Source organism: Pelobates fuscus, chromosome 1 (assembly GCF_036172605.1).
Source record: "Pelobates fuscus isolate aPelFus1 chromosome 1, aPelFus1.pri, whole genome shotgun sequence".
Taxonomy (NCBI): Eukaryota; Metazoa; Chordata; class Amphibia; order Anura; family Pelobatidae; genus Pelobates; species Pelobates fuscus.
Window position 1 is genome coordinate 475,737,353 of NC_086317.1, and position 21,466 is coordinate 475,758,818.

General features: G+C 46.5%; 1 protein-coding gene across 1 annotated transcript in view; it reads right to left on the reverse strand.

Annotated features, from left to right (window-relative positions):
- LOC134585669 (vomeronasal type-2 receptor 26-like) overlaps positions 1-21,132 on the reverse strand; it is a 73,204-nt gene extending 52,072 nt beyond the window's left edge. The window contains exons 1-2 of the mRNA XM_063441127.1: positions 20,936-21,132; positions 17,556-17,847 (exon numbers count right to left, since the gene is read on the reverse strand). Of these exons, the coding sequence (XP_063297197.1) occupies positions 17,556-17,847; positions 20,936-21,132 (489 nt within the window). The remainder of the gene's footprint in view (positions 1-17,555; positions 17,848-20,935) is intronic.
- Positions 21,133-21,466: the final 334 nt, after the last annotated feature.

Here is a 21,466-nt window from a genome sequence, read left to right on the forward strand (position 1 = left end):
ACTGCACTCCATTCATTATATACACACTGCACTCATACACACACACTGCATACACACACACTGCATTCATATACACACTGCATTCATTATATACACACACTGTAAATAAATATTCAGTTAATATGATTTTTTTAGGATCTAATTTTATTTAGAAATGTACCAGTAGCTGCTGCATTTCCCACCCTAGTCTTATACTCAAGTCAATAAGTTTTCCCAGTTTTTTGGGGTAAAAGTAGGGGCCTCGGCTTATATTCGGGTCGGCTTATACTCGAGTATATACGGTAGTTATGGTTATACCACTATTCTCATGGTTGTTGACCATTTTTCTAAAATGGCTCACTTCATCCCTCTCAAGAAATTACCGTCATCTCAAGACCTGGTACTGATCAGACCTGGCAGCTTACCCCACCAAGGGGAGACACCAATCTCCCAGATGGTGCATATGGGACCGTGGTCTCTGTGCCTGCCCTCAGGGATGCTGGACAGCCTGTTCAGATCCCCAGCTACCATCGCCGGAGTATCAAGAGGAGGGGGTAAGTGATATCTCCTCTCCCCAGCCAAGTCCCCATCAGGCTACCCCAGGGCAGAGCATAGCTGGCATCTGCCCCCCAAGCCTCCACAGCGTGGTGCCCCATCAACCCAGAGGAATCACCAGGTGCAGTAACGGTTTGTTGTGGGTGGGCTACACTTGTGCTTGTTTGTTGTGGGTGGGTTGTCTGACTAACGCAGGCCCTGACCGACAGAAGGTCAGGTACCTGGTTAGTCTACCCCCAAAAGGAGAGATATGTTACAAACTGCCTTTTGTAACTGTTTTTTTTGTGTGACAAATTCCCCTGCTTCCCTGGGTTATGGAGAAGCCTGTTGGCCAGTCTCCTACCATGTGGCTATGACTCTTTGATGTATTTGGCTTTAAAGTCCGTATTCTACCTTCAGACAGACTATTTTTGTAGGTTGCTTTATTTCTTTTATGTTTTAGTCACCCTGTACCCATTATAGGTGCAGGGTGTGTGTAATGTAATTGTTTATAGTGTGTACTGTGAAATGTATTGCCTGCTCTCCTGTACTGCTGAGATTTGCTACCAACTAGGTGGAATTGGCTATGGAGCTTGTCTAGTGCCCTCTATTGGTAGCAACAGCAATATGCACTACCTGAATAGCAAGACTGGTTAATTTGCATATCGCTAATTCTGCATGTAGGAGAGACATTTTGTGTTAATTATGGTCTTCCCCACCCATTTATAAATATGTAATTATGTTATAATAAGTCACTGTATGTTGCTTGCTATGATTTGACTGTTTGTAATTTTATTGAGTTTTCACAGCAATGTTAATGTAACGACCATATGGGCTAGTCCCACGTAAAATAAAGTTTTAATCAGTTCTTCTTGATCCTCAACACATAGTCTTGTTTCGTGATTGGAGGGGACAGCTATACTCACACTTGGGATTGCTATGCATACTCCTATGAGCCTTAATCACTTAGCTATTTTAAGAGCTGTTCCTGTTACGCTCTCCTTGGAGGAGAGGTATTCCCCACACAGTCCTGGATGCTGGAGGTCTTTCCCACACGGTCCTGGAGGACAGAAGCTGATCCAGGGTGGAAGGAAGATGGCGAGACTCCAGTGGTTGTGGTGTGCGGTGCTCGTGTTCCTCGGCGCAAGCTAGGAAGCATTCATTAACAGAGGGTACTCGGTCGGAGTACAGGGAGCTCCGTTACACAGGGGTAGGGGCAGGATACTCCATTGCATCCTTGTGGTTACTTCTCTAGAAAGTTGTCTCCTGCCGAGCGCAATTATGATATTGGCAATAGGGAATTGTTGGCCATTATTCTAGCTCTCAAGGAGTGGCAACACATTTATCATTTCTTCCACTATCCTTTCATTGTCCTCTCTGCTGCTTGGCTCCATCATGGAGTCTCAGACGCCCTGCGGTAAACCTCAGGACAAATTGTTCGTTCCATTGGGGGAAAGGATTAATATCATGAAGGTGTTTCACGGCAATGTGTCTGCTGGTCACCCAGGTAATAATAAATCCACTTCTGCTATCATGAGGTCATTCTGGTGGGATTCCCTCAGGAAGGATGTTAAGGAGTATGTGCAGGCTTGTTCTGTTTGTGCGGTTTCCAAAGTACCTCATAAACTCCCTTGTGGCTTGTTACAACCTCTTCCCATTCCTGAGCTCCCATGGTCCCACTTATCTATGGATTTCATTGTAGAACTTCCTAGTAGTTATGGTTATACCACTATTCTCATGGTTGTTGACTGTTTTTCTAAAATGGCTCACTTCATCCCTCTCAAGAAATTACCGTCATCTCAAGACCTGGTACTGATCTTTATACATGAGATTGTCCGTCTGCATGGCATTCCTCACAATATTGTATCTGATAGAGGTTCTCAGTTTGTATCCTGGTTTTGGAAGGCTTTCAATAAGCAATTGGGGACTGAATTGTCTGTTTCATCCTCTTACCACCCCCAGACTAATGGTACAGCTGAGAGGGCTAACCAGTCTTTGGAGTTATACTTGCATTGTTTCGTTAATAGCACTCAAGACAATTGGTCCAAATTATTACCATGGGCCGAGTTTGCCAGGAACAATGCTGACCATGACTCCTCTGGGCATAGTCCATTTTTTGTTAATAATGGCCGGCATCCTACTGTCCTACCGGTTGTTTTTTCTGATATGGCTATTCTTGCTCTGGATGACCATCTGGCTTCCATCCGTGATATCTGGGTTAAAGTTCAATCTGCTCTGGGTACTGCTGCTGACCGCTTCAAGCATTTTGCTGATACACGTCGAGGTGCAAACCCTGTTTACCAAGTGGGTGAGAGGGTTTGGTTATCTTCTTGTAACATCAGGCTCAAAGTCCCTAGCATGAAATTTGCTCCTAGGTTCCTTGCACCTTTTCGTGTCCTTCGTAGGATCAATCCTGTTGCGTATTCTCTGGCCCTTCCGGCCTCCTTGAAAATTCCAAATATCTTTCATATGTCCTTGCTCAAACCTCTTGTTTACAATAAATATACTGTCTCAAGTGTCCCTCCTCCTCCCTTAGTTGTTTCTGGACAGGAGAAGTATGAGTTCTCCTCCATAATGGATTCCAGGTTTTCTTGGGGCACTTTACAGTACTTGGTGGATTGGAAAGGTTATGGACCAGCCGATCGCTCTTGGGTTCCGGCATCTGATATACATGCTAGCCGCAAGATTTGCTATTTTCACGCCAAATTTCCTCTCAAGCCTGGTCCTTCCCGCCCGGTGGGCCTTTTTCAAGTGGAGGGTAATGTCACGTATTCATCCACTTATATAAAAATGTGGTTAATGACATATACTGTCCACACAGGAAACGTTGTGCCAAGCAGCAACAAAATCCACAGAAGGGTTAATGCAGAGCAGCAATTATGCAAATGGAAACCTGGTAACTGCTTTTGGGGTTAAAGGCCAGTTACAGCCTATCAAATCTCGAGGAGGGGTATTTAGGCCCAGTTGTCATCCTGCTCAGTGCCCTGTCGTGGTTTCCCTTGTGGTTGTCCGAGAGAAATTGGCTGACACTTAAATCGGACCCATTAGCAATAAGTCACAAAGCCTTGTGTCCTTCACATCAAGTGGACTGACTCACACTGCTCAGCTCATCTCCACAGATTACTAACTGACTGCCATCTAGTATCTGGAATAAGGTCTGCAACTACTAACTATTATTTCCCTTTTCATCTGCTCACCATGCTCCCCCCAGAGGCTGAACAAGTGAGGTACATGCCAGGCTTTCATGTATCTACTTTCCCCAGTCTCTGCTTTCTTATAATAAAGGTATACTCCAAAGCACCATTTAAGTGAAATCCAGTAAAAGTATACTCCAAAGTAGCGATGTACCAAACGGTTCGCTGGCGAATAGTTCCTGGCGAACATAGCGTGTTCGCGTTCGCCACGGCGGGCAAACATCTGCGCGGTTCAATCCGCCCCCTATTCGTCATCATTGAGTAAACTTTTACCCTGTGCCTCACGGTCAGCAGACAGATTCCAACCAATTAGCAGCAGACCCTCCCTTCCAGACCCTCCCACCTCTTGTACAGCATCCATTTTAGATTCATACTGAAGCTGCATTCTTAGTGAGAGGAGGGAAAGTGTAGCTGCTGTTGATTTAATAGGGAAATGGATAGCTAGGCTAGAGTATTCAGTGTCCACTACAGTCTTGAAGGACTCATCTGATCTCTGCTGTAAGGACAGCACCCCAAAAAGCCCTTTTTAGGGCTAGAACATCAGTCTGCTTTTTTTTTTCCCTGTGTAATCTAATTGCAGTTGCCTGCCTGCCAGCTTCTGTGTCAGGCTCACAGTGGATACTGTGCCCACTTGCCCAGTGCCACCACTCATATATGGTGTCACAATAGCTTGCATTTAAAAAGAAAAAAAAGATTTTCACTGTAAGCTAATAGCAGTCAGTGTCCTTCAAGCGGGTGTCAGGCCTTCAGCGTGTACTCTGCCAACCTCTGCCAGTGTACTTTGCCACTCATATCTGGTGTCACAAAAGCGTGCCTTTAAAAAGAAAAAACGTTTTTCACTGTAAGCTAATAGTCAGTGTCCTTCAAGCGGGTGTCAGGCCTTCAGCGTGTACTCTGCCAACCTCTGCCAGTGTACTTTGCCACTCATATCTGGTGTCACAATAGCGTGCCTTTAAAAAGAAAAAAAAGTTTTTCACTGTAAGCTAATAGCAGTCAGTGTCCTTCAAGCGGGTGTCAGGCCTTCAGCGTGTACTCTGCCAACCTCTGCCAGTCCACTTTGCCACTCATATCTGGTGTCACAATAGCGTGCCTTTAAAAAGAAAAAAGTATTAGATGGTGCCACCGCCTCAGGATAGCGGGTAGCATAGTCCAACACGGTAAGAATATATTTCTTCCCGGATGGACTAGGCCTGGCAAGAGGTCCCACAATGTCAATGGCTATGCGGCTAAAGGGTCCCCCAATAATAGGCATGGTCATAAGTCTGGCCTTGGGGTGCTTCCCTACTCGTTGACAAGTGTCACACATTTTGCAGTACCGTCTCATGTCCCCATTTATAACTGACCAAAATTAATTTTGGGTTATCCGGTGGGCCGTGCGACATACTCCTAAATGTCCTGCTAGAGGGACATCCTGCCCAATTCTCAGCAGCTCCAACTGCTACTTCCTGGGGACTGCCAGCTGTCGCTTCTGGAAAGAGGCGGTGTTCTTTTTAGCATCCTCCGTTAATCTATATAACCTACCCCCCTCCCATTCAAACCACTCTCCCTCTGTCCCCGCTTCCTGAGTCTCAGCTTTGGCCCTCTACTTGTGGAGGGTACGATCTTTCCGGTTTTCCCTCCTAAACTCCTCTGGGGTGTTCCAGTCTAAGGGGGTCTGGGCTAGGGGTACAGTCGGGGCTTGTATCCTCCGTGGGTCTCTGAGAAATGTGGGTCAGCTTCTGCAGTGCAGGCTTGGGAACGGGTGGCCACGGGGTGAGCCTCAGCGGTTTGGTCGAGGGGCGTATGCGAAGGTCAAAGGGCCCAAATCATTCCGCAGCAGTACTTCAGCAGGTAAATCTATCATGACATGATCCCTACGTTCACTTGACCGGATCCGGCTCCCCAATCCAAGTGAATGCAGGAGGTAGGTAACAGGTAAATAGCTCCTCCAGCCACGGGGGTTACTCCATTAGAGTGACCACAGGACTGTTGTGGAGGTTCCAAGGGGCAGTTGTTGCGAAGGTGCCCGATCTGCTGACACCTATAGCACCAGGGACTTCAATGGGACCGACTGAGGTCTAGGAGGTCCCCGAAAGGTAGTAGGCTGTGGGGTTACAATAGGCCGGATTTCTGGCTGAGATGCAGGTCTCGCCAGGGTGGTCTCTGTCTTTAGAGAGTCGGTGTATTCTTCTGCGAGACAAGCTGCTTCCAGTAGGGTAAGGGGTCTCAAATGTCAGGAGACAAGGTATTAAACAATGTTCTAACAGGAACAACTGTAGGACGTCCTTCCTGGATACAGCCTGGCAACTGGCTACCCAGTGAGATGTGGTTCTGTGAAGATGGCATGCCCACTCGGTGTAGGTGTCCTTTCCCTATTTCTTAGACTCTCGGAACCGCCGGTGATATGCCTCTGGAGTAACAGCATATCTGGCGAGTAAGGCTTCTTTGACCACAGGGTAATGCTGGATCTCCCTGTCAGGTATAGCTCTAAATACCTCAGCTGCTCTCCCTGATAACTTCCCAGCCAAAATAGTGACCCATTTGTTGTTGGGTACTCGGTGTAAGACACATTGTTGCTCAAAGTCAGCAAGGTACCCATCAATTTCTCCTTCTGTCTCTTGAAAGTTTTAGAACTCTGCAAAAGCTACCTTCTTTCATTCTACTGGGGCCACCGATACCTCTGCCGTTGTAGTTCCTCGCTGTTGAAGCTCCGCTAAACGGAGTTGATGCTGGCATTTATCCCTGGCTTCAGCATCAGCCACGGCCATCACCTGTGTAACAATGTCCGCTGGATGATTTGGCCCATAGTATGCCAACCTTGCCTGAACAGAACGCAGCAATTCATATTCTCATTCAGGAAAACAAGTTCATGTGCTGTTTCTGTTCGGTCCATCTCCAGCAGTTCGGCTATCAGCTCTCTTTTCTTTCAGTTGTTAGTGGTACGGCCACGGCTCTCGAGCAGATCCTTTTGTGTAGATCTCTTAAGCTGCTCGTACCATTTCTCCATCCATTCCTTCCTTCATCAGATCTCTTTGTAGCTTCCCTTCCGGGGGGAAAAGAACCATCCCGCCACTAGCCACCAATTGTAGCGGTCACCCCAATAGAGTAAGGCATTTTCACCACCAAGAGATAGAATATCTCCCCTGTTGTGAAAGGGAAGCCACAGAGCAGAGCAGGAACAGCTCTTAGAAGAGCTAGTGATTATAATACTCCAGAGAGCAATCTCAAGAGCAGGGATTATCGCAGGTATAGCTTTTCCCTACAAGCACGAGACGAGGCTCTGTGTTGAGGGTAAATCAGGAACTGAATTTTAAAATTAAATTCAGTATCAGCACTTAGTGGGTATGCCCCTGTTATTTAAAAAAAGGGTCCAGCACAACAAAATAACCATTCAGCAAAGAGTTTCAGTTCCAGTGTTATGTAGGGGTACTTCCAAAAATCCACAGGGATTAGTTATTGTAACAGTAGCATATATGGCAAGTCTGTGTCTTTATACGTATCCAGACCTTTAAAAAAAGGAATCTGGAAACCTTTTAACCCCTTAAGGACCAAACTTCTGGAATAAAAGGGAATCATGACATGTCACACATGTCACGTGTCCTTAAGGGGTTAAAGGTCTGGATACGTATAAAGACACAGACTTGCCATATATGCTACTGTTACAATAACTAATCCCTGTGGATTTTTGGAAGTACCCCTACATAACACCTGAAACTCTTTGCTGAATGGTTATTTTGTTGTGCTGGACCCTTTTTTAAATAACAGGGGCATACCCACTAAGCGCTGATACTGAATTTAATTTTATTTTTTGTCCTATGGGATGTTCGAAAACTTGGGAAGGTTTTTATTGTATCTAGCAGCTTTTCTCAACTATTTTCTTGTGGATAATTGAATTTGGAGCATTGTCTTAGAAAATTCACTGTTTTATTTATTTTTTCACCTATACTGTGTGTTTTAGGAACTGAATTTTAATGGAGGCATGCTGACCTTTTATGCAGGTTTCCCAACAAGGGTGACACCCAGGTGGACCTTGTTGGGCACAGAGACAAGTAACAAGCCAATAAAAACAGAGTTTTACATTGAGACACTCCCATACAGTATACACAATCCCTTCCCTCTGCTTGGGAGATAATTTAGTTAATTACTGTATCAACTCAATTATCTCCAAACGAAAAAAAGACAAGTTTTTATACATTTTTGGAAATACCCCAAAACATAGGAGAACCCCATAAAACATACATCCCCTGATACCTGTTCCCCTGAACAACATACTTAAAAATCATCCATATCGGTTTAGGGGTTCAAAAGTTATCTGGAAGCCCCATTTCTGCCCAGCCGCCCGCGAGGCTCCTGCCCAGAATAGTTCCATGAATTCAACTGGTGTGGCCAGTCTCTTTCGGGAATTTCGAAAACATGTCAAAATAGTGAAATAACCGTTCTTAGACTCTCGGAACCGCCGGCGATATGCCTCTGGAGTAACAGCATATCTGGCGAGTAAGGCTTCTTTGACCACAGGGTAATGCTGGATCTCCCTGTCAGGTGTCTCTTGTTCGGATGATTAAATCTACCAAACACAGCTGCCTTCGTTCAACAGAAAGTCAAATCAATGGAAGTCTGGAAGTCCCAGCAGTGTTCGTGCAGTCGAGTGCCCAAAAACAGTTCCATACACTCGACGACAAAACACCGCTGGCCGTTCGACAGTTTAAGATGGCGTTCGCACATAAAAATTACGACCACCCAGCCAACCGCTCAGAATGTTGAGGTGTTTGCAGTTTCCCAAGGTGTTAAAAAGGTTAAAGGGGTCAATAGGCAGCACACTCCACTACTGGGTGGTCAGTTGTTCGGTAGTTGGTTCGGTTTTAGAAAGAAATCACAATATACAAGTTAGGATTACTGAACAAACATATGAATTAAGGAATAAACATAAAATCCAGGGACAGAGAGGTCTGTCACACTCTGGTTTTTATTTTGTACCAAGAAAGTGATACTTTGACTATACCTGGCATCCGGTGGATCCATACGGGGAGGCAAAGGAACAATCACAAGTACACAGAGAAGGGAATGGGATCCCTGTAAATTTCCCAATACACCTATAAATTGAGTCTAAAACTATTGGGCTCTAGACTTGTGAGTACATTCTCAAAGATTTACATTGTGTTATTTACCAAAACTTACAATGCTGCACTATTGCTTATTGCTTATTTTGTGTTTCAGTAACAAATACGTACATCTCTGCTCAGTGCAATTATACGCATATATTGCCTTGAAACAACACGCTCCACCTACTGTATGTATTTAGTGTTCACTTGTGCAGTAAACTGCCACACACAGTTTATTAATTGAGGGAAGAAGCTTTTAATGTGCTACACACAAGCAGTGGCACTGAAGCACACTGCAAATCACAAATCAGTAAAACAATTCTAAATTAGTGAACCCTAGCAGTAACTATGGAAGAAGAACTTTTTTAAATACATTTTTACGATTAATATTTTTTTCTAGCCTGAGCCTCTACGCCTCTATTGGTTAAGTAAAGCATTGATAAGTCACAAGGTGGTGCCTTTGGTGGTAGTGGTGGTAATTGTTGTGGTGTTAGTGTTGCTGGTGGTGGTGGTGAATAGTACCACTCTACAGTGAAAACTTGTTTGAGCAGTGCCCTCAACACTTTCTTGCAGATACTTGTCTTTTAGTCCATTTATTGAACGGTGCTGAGGAATTTGTTGGCGCTTTATAAATATAACATTAGTAGGAAGCAGTGGCTTTGGTAGCAGATGATGACAGAGCAATGTCACCATTTATATCTGCAGTGCCTGTCTCGGTGCAAGTTCTGTTTTTTGTGCTGGCTCTGCAAACTATGCTACTGAGATTTATAGCCCAGAACTTAGTTATAATGTGTAATCTCCAAAGAACACCATCTTTTGAGGATAGTGAAGTACCGAACAGTTCGCTGGCGAATAGTTCCTGGCGAACATAGCGTGTTCGCGTTCGCCACGGCGGGCGAACATATGCGCGGTTCGATCTGCCCCCTATTTGTCATCATTGAGTAAACTTTTATCTGGTGTCACTATAGCGTGCCTTTAAAAGAAAAAAAGGTTTTCACTGTAAGCTACTAGCAGTCAGTGTCCTTCAAGCTGGTGTGTCAGGACTACAGTGTGTACTCTGCCAACCTCTGCCAGTCCACTTTGCCACTCATATCTGGTGTGACAATAGCGTGCCTATAAAAAGAAAAAAGTGTTTTCACTGTTATAGATTGAATAGCAGTTAGTTTTCTTCAAGCGGGTGTCAGGCCTTCAGCGTGTACTCTGCCAACCTCTGCCAGTGTACTTTGCCACTCATATCTGGTGTCACAATAGATTGCATTTAAAAAACAAAAAAATGTTTTCACTGTTGTAGATTGAATAGCAGTTATTTGTCTTCAAGCGGGTGTCAGGCCTCCAGCGTGTACTCTGCCAACCTCTGCCACTGCACAGTGCCACTCTTATCTGGTGTCACAATAGATTGCATTTAAAAACCCAAAAACTTTTTTCACTGTTATACATTGAATAGCAGTTAGTTGTCTGCAAGCGTCAGAAAGTCACCAGCACTCCTGTCCGCCCTGAACGCACAGGTGGAAAAGTGGCTGACTCCGCACCAACTGGAAATCGGCAAAGTGGTTTGTGACAACAGGAGAAATTTGTTGGTGGCATTGAATTGGGGCAAGTTGACACATGTGCCATGCATGGCACATGTGTGTAATCTGATCGTACAACGCTTTGTGCATAAGTACCTAGGCTTACAGGACGTCCTGAAGCAGGCCAGGATCGGCTTGGGGATGTCCGGAGGAGTACTCACAGATCACTGTTCAAGGTCTGTTTGTCTGGATAACCCGTCAGCATTGCCATTTTGCTTCCCAGGGCGATAGTGAATTGTAAAGTCAAAAGGCTGTAGCGCCAAACTCCAGCGCAACAGCCTGGCATTGTCTCCTGACACCCTGTTCAGCCACACCAACGGGTTGTGATCTGTGAGTAAGGTAAACGGTTGTCCATACAAGTAAGGTTGCAGCTTTTTGAGGGCACACACCACCGCCAGGCACTCCTTTTCAATGGCAGTGTATCTACTTCCCCGGGTAAAAGCCCCGGGCTATTCGCCGCCATCTGCTCTGACTTGGCTCAGTACTGCTCCCAATCCAAACATAGAAGCGTCTGTATGGACGAGAAAGCGTTTAGTTGGATCAGGAGCAGAAAGTACAGGTAATTTAATGAGCGCCGTCTTGAGCTGTTGGAAGGTCTGTTCACACTCTGGGGCCCATACTACTATCTTGGGGAGGTTTTTATGTGTTAGATCCGTGAGAGGTTTAGCTAGGGTGCTGTAATTAGCTACGAATTTCCTGTAGTACCCTGCGGTACCCAGGAATGCGAGGACCTGGGTTTTAGTGTGGGGGGTTGGCCACTTGGCGACTGCCTCTATTTTAGCGGGTTCTGGTTTCTGTAGCAGGCTCCCGACTCTGTGCCCTAAGTATTGTTCTTCTGCCATTCCTATATGGCACTTACTGGGCTTTAGGGTCAGTCCGGCCTCCCTAACCCGGTCTAGTCCGGCTCCTATGTGGGTCAGGTGTTCCAGCAGCAGCTAAAAATGGGTATATCATCCAAGTAGGCGCAGGCATACTCCTGAAACCCATCCAGTAGCCGATCTACCATCCTCTGAAAGTTAGCCGGGGCATTCTTCATCCCGAATGGCATGACCTTAAACTGATACAGGCCAAACGGGGTGACAAATGTCGACTTGGGGATGGCGTCATCGGCTAATGGAATTTGCCAGTACCCCTTGCACAGATCTATTGTGGTGAGGTACTGGCCTCTGGCCATTTTGTCTAGGATCTCGTCTATCCGGGGCATAGGGTAGGCATCTGAGGTTGTTTTATCGTTTAGCCTCCGGTAGTCCACACAGAAACGTGTCGTGCCGTCCCGTTTCGGTACTAGTACTACCGGGGAGGCCCAGGGGCTGTTAGAGTATTCTATCACCCCGAACTGCAGCATTTCCTCAATTTCTTTCCGCATATTTTCTTTAACTGCTTCGCATATGCGATAGGCGGTTTGGCAAAGGGGGGTCTGTCTAGGGTTTCAACTTTGTGAGTGGTTAACGGAGTGTACCCAGGTAGGTTGGGAAACATGGCCCCCTTGTCCTGGATTAGTCTTTGGACCTGGGTTCGCTCATGGGGGTCTAACCGTTCTCCTAACTGTACTTCTCCCAGGTCTCCGCTCTGGCCCTCTTGGTCTAGGAGATCTGGGAGTGGCAAATTATCATAATCTTCAGTGGCAGGTGCACAGATCGCAGTTACCTCTTCTGTGCGCTCGTGGTATGGCTTGAGCATGTTCACATGGAGCATGCTCTTGCCTCCCGTGCCTGTGACCAGACCGATCACAAAGGTGGTATCACAAACCTGCTCTACCACCTTGTATGGGCCCTGCCAGGAAGCCTGCAGCTTGTCCTTGTGGACGGGTCGCCAAATTAGCACCTTTTGCCCCACCTTAAAGCTGTGGTCCCTGGCTCCCTTTTCGTACCATCTGCGCTTCCTGTGTTGGGCCGCCTGGAGGTTGTCGCGTACGTTCTGGGTCAGCATCTCCAGGTGGTCCCTAAACTCTAGCACATAGGGTACGATGGGGGTGCCGCTAACAGTCTGTGCCCTAAGTATTGTTCTTCTGCCATTCCTATATGGCACTTACTGGGCTTTAGGGTCAGTCCGGCCTCCCTAACCCGGTCTAGTCCGGCTCCTATGTGGGTCAGGTGTTCCAGCAGCAGCTAAAAATGGGTATATCATCCAAGTAGGTGCAGGCATACTCCTGAAACCCATCCAGTAGCCGATCTACCATCCTCTGAAAGTTAGCCGGGGCATTCTTCATCCCGAATGGCATGACCTTAAACTGATACAGGCCAAACGGGGTGACAAATGTCGACTTGGGGATGGCGTCATCGGCTAATGGAATTTGCCAGTACCCCTTGCACAGATCTATTGTGGTGAGGTACTGGCCTCTGGCCATTTTGTCTAGGATCTCGTCTATCCGGGGCATAGGGTAGGCATCTGAGGTTGTTTTATCGTTTAGCCTCCGGTAGTCCACACAGAAACGTGTCGTGCCGTCCCGTTTCGGTACTAGTACTACCGGGGAGGCCCAGGGGCTGTTAGAGTATTCTATCACCCCGAACTGCAGCATTTCCTCAATTTCTTTCCGCATATTTTCTTTAACTGCTTCGCATATGCGATAGGCGGTTTGGCAAAGGGGGGTCTGTCTAGGGTTTCAACTTTGTGAGTGGTTAACGGAGTGTACCCAGGTAGGTTGGGAAACATGGCCCCCTTGTCCTGGATTAGTCTTTGGACCTGGGTTCGCTCATGGGGGTCTAACCGTTCTCCTAACTGTACTTCTCCCAGGTCTCCGCTCTGGCCCTCTTGGTCTAGGAGATCTGGGAGTGGCAAATTATCATAATCTTCAGTGGCAGGTGCACAGATCGCAGTTACCTCTTCTGTGCGCTTGTGGTATGGCTTGAGCATGTTCACATGGAGCATGCTCTTGCCTCCCGTGCCTGTGACCAGACCGATCACAAAGGTGGTATCACAAACCTGCTCTACCACCTTGTATGGGCCCTGCCAGGAAGCCTGCAGCTTGTCCTTGTGGACGGGTCGCCAAATTAGCACCTTTTGTCCCACCTTAAAGCTGTGGTCCCTGGCTCCCTTTTCGTACCATCTGCGCTTCCTGTGTTGGGCCGCCTGGAGGTTGTCGCGTACGTTCTGGGTCAGCATCTCCAGGTGGTCCCTAAACTCTAGCACATAGGGTACGATGGGGGTGCCGCTAACAGTCTCGTCTCCCTCCCAGTGTTCCTTAATTAAATCTAGGGGGGCCCTCACTCTCCTCCCAAATAATAGTTCGAAAGGAGAGAACCCGGTGTATTCCTGAGGTACTTCCCTATAGGCAAACATCAAGTGGGGTAGGAACCTTTCTAAGTCTGAGTGTCTATGAACGTACGGATCATCTGTTTAAGTGTTCCATTAAACCGTTCACAGAGCCCATTGGACTGGGGGTGATAAGCGGAGTTCAGTATTTGCTGAACCCCACATATCTTCCAGAGTTGTTGTGCGACTTCGGCGGTAAACTGGGTGCCCCTATCCAAAATAATTTCCTTGGGAAATCACACCCGGGTAAATATTCGCATCAGGGCATCCGCTACCGTCTCTGCGTGCACATTAGTCAAAGCTATTGCTTCTGGCTTGGATAGGGGTCCTAAAATATATACCGCTACCCTACTGAACGGTTCCTCAATTATGGGAAGAGAACGGAGCCGGGCTTTGTATCAGTCTCCCCTCTTCCCTACCCTCTGGCAGGTATCACAGGACTGGCAGTATCGCCTGACGTCCTGTGAGATACCTAGCCAGAAGAAGTTCTGGGTCAGCCTGTGCTTAGTACGGCTGATCCTTAAGTGCCCAGACAGGGGAATGTCGTGGGCGATGCGTAATAACTCCAGTCTATATTTTCTCGGCACTATCAATTGCTTTATGGGTAAGGGAATGGATCAGGACACTATTTTTTCTACAGCAGCCCCTTGTCCCAGGTGTACCTTTCCCCTTCTAATCCTGCCTGGTCTTTATTAATACGATCTTTGTAGATCTGCAGGGAGGGGTCTAAGGCCACTTCAGAACCGAATTCTAGGGGGGATGTCCAGGGCGTGACATTGGGCATGGGGGGTACATTGCTTACCTGAGCCTCAGAGTGGTTAGGCGGAGCTGTGGTGTGGGCCTGCTGCCGGGTCACAACCGGATACGCCTCTTGTACTGCGGTTTAAGGAACAAAAGCTGAAGTCAGCTCCCCCAGGTCGTTGCCCAAAATAACGTCAGCTGGTAGGTCCTGCCTGCATCATCCCTACCTCCAAGTTTCCGTGCCCCGCTCGACAATTTAAATGAACCTTGGCAGTGGGTACTTTATAAATGGCTCCCCCTGCCACCCGTACAGCAACACAGTCTCCAGTTAGGAGGACCGACCAAGCATCTTTTTCCATCTCACGGTTCCTAAAATCGATGCCATATACACGTCCCCTGATAGGGGATGCAAGAGGGATTAAACTGATAAGTAGTACTATTCTTAACACACCTTATAATAATGCAGAGAGAGGCAACGCAGAGAGAGGAGTCTGAAGAAGAGGAGTCAGAGGAGGAAGGTGGCTTTGAGGAGGTGGAAGACCAAACACAGCAGGCATCCCAGGGGGCTTGTTGTCACCTTTCGGGGACCCTTGGTGTTGTATGTGGCTGGGTGGAGGAAGAGACCTTCAATGACATCAGTGAGGACAAGGAACGGGACATGGCTAGCTTGGTATCCAACCTTGTGCAAATGGGGAGTTTGCGGTTGTGGAAATGGACGGTTTGCGGTTGTTTGCGGTGAGTTAAATGGGGAGTTTGGTCTGTCACTGTGAAGCGGGCGTAACCCTTACACTACCTGATCGATACAACATCATACCGTAGGTCCCCCCTTCATTATTTTTATGGCCCCCACCCACCGCTCTCGGATGGGGGTGGGAGGGAGGACAGTAGGTCCCCCCCATTGTGACTTATGCCCCCCACCCACAGCGCAGGGGTGGGGGCCAGGGGGCAGGACAGTAGGTCCCCCCCACCTTATCCTTATTTACTGAATATTCCCCTGTATAACAATGTTTGGCATTTAGTGAATATTCCCTATTCTGCTCTGTGTCAGTGTGTATCAGGGTCTCTGAGGACAGGTGTCAATCCAAATCTGCCAGGTGACCCTATGTAGGGGGAACAGTCCCTATTCTGCTCTGTGTCAGTGTATATCAGGGTCCCTGAGGACAGGTGTCAATCCATATCTGCCAAGTGACCCTATGTAGGGGGAACAGTCCCTATTCTGCTCTGTGTCAGTGTGTATCATGGTCTCTGAGGACAGGTGTCAATCCATACCTGCCAAGTGACCCTATGTAGGGGGAACAGTCCCTATTCTGCTCTGTGTCAGTGTGTATCAGGGTCTCTGAGGACAGGTGTCAATCCAAATCTGCCAAGTGACCCTATGTAGGGGGAACAGTCCCTATTCTGCTCTGTGTCAGTGTGTATCAGGGATCCTTAGGACAGGTGTCAATCCATATCTGCCAAGTGATGCTATGTAGGGGGAACAGTCCCTATTCAGTTCTGTGTCAGTGTGTATCATGGTCTCTGAGGACAGGTGTTAATCCATACCTGCCAAGTGACTCTATGTAGAAGGAACAGTCCCTATTCTGCTCTGTGTCAGTGTGTATCAGGGTCCCTGAGGACAGGTGTCAATCCAAATCTGCCAGGTGACCCTATGTAGGGGGAACAGTCCCTATTCTGCTCTGTGTCAGTGTGTATCATGGTCTCTGAGGACAGGTGTCAATCCATACCTGCCAAGTGACCCTATGTAGGGGGAACAGTCCCTATTCTGCTCTGTGTCAGTGTGTATCAGGGTCTCTGAGGACAGGTGTCAATCCAAATCTGCCAAGTGACCCTATGTAGGGGGAACAGTCCCTATTCTGCTCTGTGTCAGTGTGTATCATGGTCTCTGAGGACAGGTGTCAATCCATACCTGCCAAGTGATGCTATGTAGGGGGAACAGTCCCTATTCAGTTCTGTGTCAGTGTGTATCATGGTCTCTGAGGACAGGTGTTAATCCATACCTGCCAAGTGACTCTATGTAGAAGGAACAGTCCCTATTCTGCTCTGTGTCAGTGTGTATCAGGGTCCCTGAGGACAGGTGTCAATCCATATCTGCCAAGTGACCCTATGTAGGGGGAACAGTCCCTATTCTGCTCTGTGTCAGTGTGTATCATGGTCTCTGAGGACAGGTGTCAATCCATACCTGCCAAGTGACCCTATGTAGGGGGAACAGTCCCTATTCTGCTCTGTGTCAGTGTGTATCAGGGTCTCTGAGGACAGGTGTCAATCCAAATCTGCCAAGTGACCCTATGTAGGGGGAACAGTCCCTATTCTGCTCTGTGTCAGTGTGTATCAGGGATCCTTAGGACAGGTGTCAATCCATATCTGCCAAGTGATGCTATGTAGGGGGAACAGTCCCTATTCAGTTCTGTGTCAGTGTGTATCATGGTCTCTGAGGACAGGTGTCAATCCATACCTGCCAAGTGACTCTATGTAGAAGGAACAGTCCCTATTCTGCTCTGTGTCAGTGTGTATCAGGGTCCCTGAGGACAGGTGTCAATTCATATCTGCCAAGTGACCCTATGTAGGGGGATTAGTCCCTATTCTGCTCAGTGTCAGTGTGTATCAGGGTCTCTGAGGAAAGGTGTCAATCCATATGTCAAGGTGTCAATCCATATCCATTGTGATTTAGGAATGTTAGGTGATTTATGCCCTTTATGGATTAAAACCAGACTCTGCATCAACTGTGTAATTTTCCATGGGATTTTGCCGTGGATCCCCCTCCGGCATGCCACAGTCCAGGTGTTAGTCCCCTTGAAGCAACGTTTCCAACACTATTGTGGCCAGAAAGAGTCCCTGTGGGTTTTAAAATTCGCCTGCCCATTGAAGTCTATGGCGGTTCGCCCGGTTCGCGAACGTTTTGCGTCAGTTCGCGTTCGCTGTTCGCGAACCGAAAATGTTATGTTCGCGACATCACTACTCCAAAGCTCCAGTTTAGCTGATATTTTTAAAATCAGTCTAGATTCTGCTACTTGTTTAAATTGAACATATCTATACATGTTCCCAAGCAGTTGCTGTTCTTACAAAGGATTGTTAATAAAGAGATCAATGTGAACTTAACTATCCTGTTGAGGAATTGTGTCAGTCCCGTTGGCTTCCTTTCTGGTAAGCCCAAATCCTGACCATGGGAGACATTACTGTAGACAATTTTATAGGGAACACAGTTTACTTACTTGTGAATATCCAAGAAGACTGAGTATTTGTGCCATGGGTACTGTAGTGGTTGAATAATGATCTCCAACAAAACCGGCCAGCTTCCCATATTTCATACATGAATAATTAGGGATATTTTTCTTAAATCCAGATAATATTTGGAAAATATTCTTTAGAGCTTTCCTCGTATTTAAGCACGAGTCATAAATATGATATCCCAGCGTAACGTTCGGTAACATAGCTGGATTATTGTTATATTGTTCAATGGCAACAAGAAACATTAGAACATTCACATAATGGCGCACAGAGGGTCTGTAAAGTGGAAATATTAAGATTTATTTTTAAAAGAGACAGAGGAGATGTGATGCAAAACATAATATACTGTTTGTTGACAACTATAAAAATCCCCCTTCTCAATCATAACTGGTCGTCTGCTTTTGTCTGAGTTTGACTAACTCTCCTTATGCACAACAAAAACAGAAGAACAAAAGCATTTCAAGGTCTGACTCAGACACCAATGTGTACCTCACTATAACATTGGCATGGGAGAGGGAGCTCACATGTTCAAAAAGAAAGATGGACTTTAAAATACAACAGCTAAGCACAAAAATAAAATAAAGTGAGAATTAAACCATATACTTTGGTTAGGTCAAAATGTTATTCAGAATATTTTCCTGTTAAATAATCGTAGTAGCACTAATCAAACCATGGCAGCATTGACCAATGGGTAAGCTCATCCCTTCCCAGCAGAAAGAACAGAAAATATAACTATTACATTAGTATAAATAGAACCACCCCCTCACTATCAGGCAGTCTATGTAATTAGCTCTACAACCTCACAGAAGAAAGAAAGGAACAAATATTGATTAATCAGAAAAATAAAATGATAGTATGGGGCAGGGGCTGACTGCTGAGCTCTGGGAGCATATCCCTGAAGTAGCTTTTTTCACCAGAAAGTGATGGTCCATATCTGGCTGGAAAAGTCATGTGCACTCTTGTGAACTCCTGTGGCTCTACTCCTGAGTTGATTTTACAACGTTCAATGGTAATAGGTCAGGGCATGGATACGGCCTACTGGAGACAGGTGCAGGTAGGGATGGATGCTTTCCCCGTTCTAGGGTTGACAGAGTGGACCCATCATTCTCCTCCCCCTTTTGGCAAGTAGGGGTTACGCTGGTCCCCACTAGTCTGCAGATATACTCACCTTTACCAAATCTCGTGATCCCTGCAGATTTGAATTTCTGCACATTATGTGGGGATGCTGTGTCCAATCTTTATAATATTTCATCTCAATTGGCTGTAAAATATTTTCCCTTAGTCAAAGGTGGTACGTGTTCTAGTTTCTGGTCCCGAAGTTGGAATACATTTTGGCGCACCTCTCTTTAATGCCATGCAACTGCTTTAAACGATCTGATAGTACAAATAGAAGTCTGCAGCAGGGATAGATGTTGTTCAGGAAAATAATGCTTTAACCTACATACATCAAGTTGTATGGACACTTAAGCAGATGCACCACAAAGTCTGTTTGACATGTAAAATAAAATTGAATTTTATAAGCTTCTCTCTCATGTGGTGTGTACCAGGGTCACCTGCAATGATTACAGCTGAGACAGGGATAGGTAACATGTACTTGTGTGGACAGAAACGGTTGTTTCTTTTGTGGATGGAATTCTGTTTTGAACACCATTGTGACGAAGTGCCCTTCGCCACTTTGTCCTGGAGAGGAACATGTCAAGGCAGCCATGGTGCAACCAAATAAAATTCAAAATGGTTTTTGATGATAATTTGTAAAGTGTAAATACTTTACATACAAAATAAATACATTAAATATGAAATCTTCAGGAGGGATGTGAGTGATGAGAGTTTATATCCAAGCCAGATTTGTATCTAAAACTCATTTTAGGCCTAGGGTTAGTCATAGGGTCAGTTAAAAAGATGAAAACATAATATGTTTGGTTGACAATAAGGGCTGGACAGGTGCAATAGGGAGGTTGTACAATCATTTTATTCCATTTGTGGACCTTCTTAAAAAGTGCGCTTTTCTCTGAAGCAAGTACACCATCAAATAAGTGCAACCATGTACTATTTGTATAATATAAAACATGCATTTTAATATTTGTAATATTGAGTCTGTAATACTGAGTCAAATTTTCATCTCCTCGGATGCCTAAAATATGGAGGGTCTCCAAGTTGACTTTTGTTTTAAATATGTTTATTAAAGTCGCAACGAAGCGTCGGCAGACATTTTTTGAATTGCGAAAAAGAGCATTTGGTTGCCTGCGCAGAGGCATAGAAGTCAGATGAGACATGCAATAAAATAAGACAAAGGCATTTAACAGGCATAATAACGTATTATGTAGGCTATTTAGTTATCTGGGCCATTCCTATGTCCATCTATGCGTGTGATGGCGCTTTCCGCATAAGTAGTCTTATATGTAATTAAATAAGCATGCAGGTAAATGAATTAAGTATGCAGTAACTGTGTGAGATTAGTATTTGCTTCGGATAAAACCGAAAAAGCTATATCTATAAGACTGACAGTATAAAATAAAAAAATAAAAAATAAATAAATTAAAAAAAGGGCTTAATTATGATTAAGAGTTGTGCACTTTATATGCGGATGCAAAGTATGAAATGGTCAATCAGTGTAGTACTCGCTTATTTACCATGCACGCAGTAATATGCGGTATTAATCTCTAGTCTCATGCGTATTTAAATGAGCATGCAGGCGAGTAAATTAAGTATACAGTAACTTTACAAAAATCGTTTTTGCGTCAGAGAAAACCTAAAAAAAAACAAAAGAAACTATAGCTTTACAACTAACAACAAAGAAGCTGAATTTGAACACATATATTTCTAGGCTGAGGCACAGCCATGCATATAACCTGTGTATAATGCAGCCATCCGGTTGTTGGGTAGGCTAAAGAGGGATATACTCCTTCTACTATACGCAAATAGGTTGGCTGACATCTATCTACCGGGTTAGCTCAGTCAGAGGCTGGCAGGTAAAAACCTGTAATAGTGCTATAACCACAAGTTAAGGTCCCGGTGGCATGGCCCAGGTCTGTCAGTGTTAAAAACGGTGAGTCCCTTCTCTGGAGGTGGTTTATCAGCTCCGGTGTGGGGGGGATCCCTCATTCCAGGGTATGTAGCTTCTCGGGTGGTCTTGTGTGCTTCGAGCTGGTTGCTCACTGCTTGGGTCCCCCAGCGTCCCATACATGGCAGCCCCCCTCAGTTCCACCCAGGGCTTGCCCTCGCTGTGCATCAGAGAGTCTTTCAGCGTTGTGGGCACTCAAGGTCGGGAGCAGGCCGGCGACCTCCCACCCCTGAAAAGTCTGCGGGCCCCCGTCCCCTGCACCTCCCCAACCCCTGCTGGAGCTCCAGTCCTTTGTCGCCTCACCCTCCTCCGGCCACACGCTCGGCGCCGGTGTGCGCCTCTCCAGCCAACGGTCCGCCGGGGGTCAGCACACCCCGGCGCCGCAGGGCTCGCAGAGTTGGGGGCGTCTGCCCCTGGACCACCACCAAATCCTGGGGCCCAGACCGGCTCCTTGCCAGGCAGGTTTCTGCTCCGAGTGGTCCCTCTATGGGATCCGGCATCTTGGGGGTCCAGGTGACCCAGCGTGGCTCACAGCCGCGTGTGTATATGCGCCATATTGGTACTCCGTTGGGGAGTTCGCTCCCAGCCTTTGAAGGTCTGACTCATGGGCCGGGATGACCCCCACCGGCCGAGGGGGGGAAGCGGGGCCGGGCCGGTGTCCTTCCCTCTCCCTCCGTTGCCTTACGAGCTCCGCCGTCTCCACGTGTGTGTATATGCCTTGTGCCGGTCAGTCGAGCTTCGCGGCAGCAGCGTGTGGAGCGGCTGCTTGTTAACCATTTGGCTCTTCTTATATGCTGCCCCGGCTCCCGGTGCTCCAAAAGGGTAATATTACAT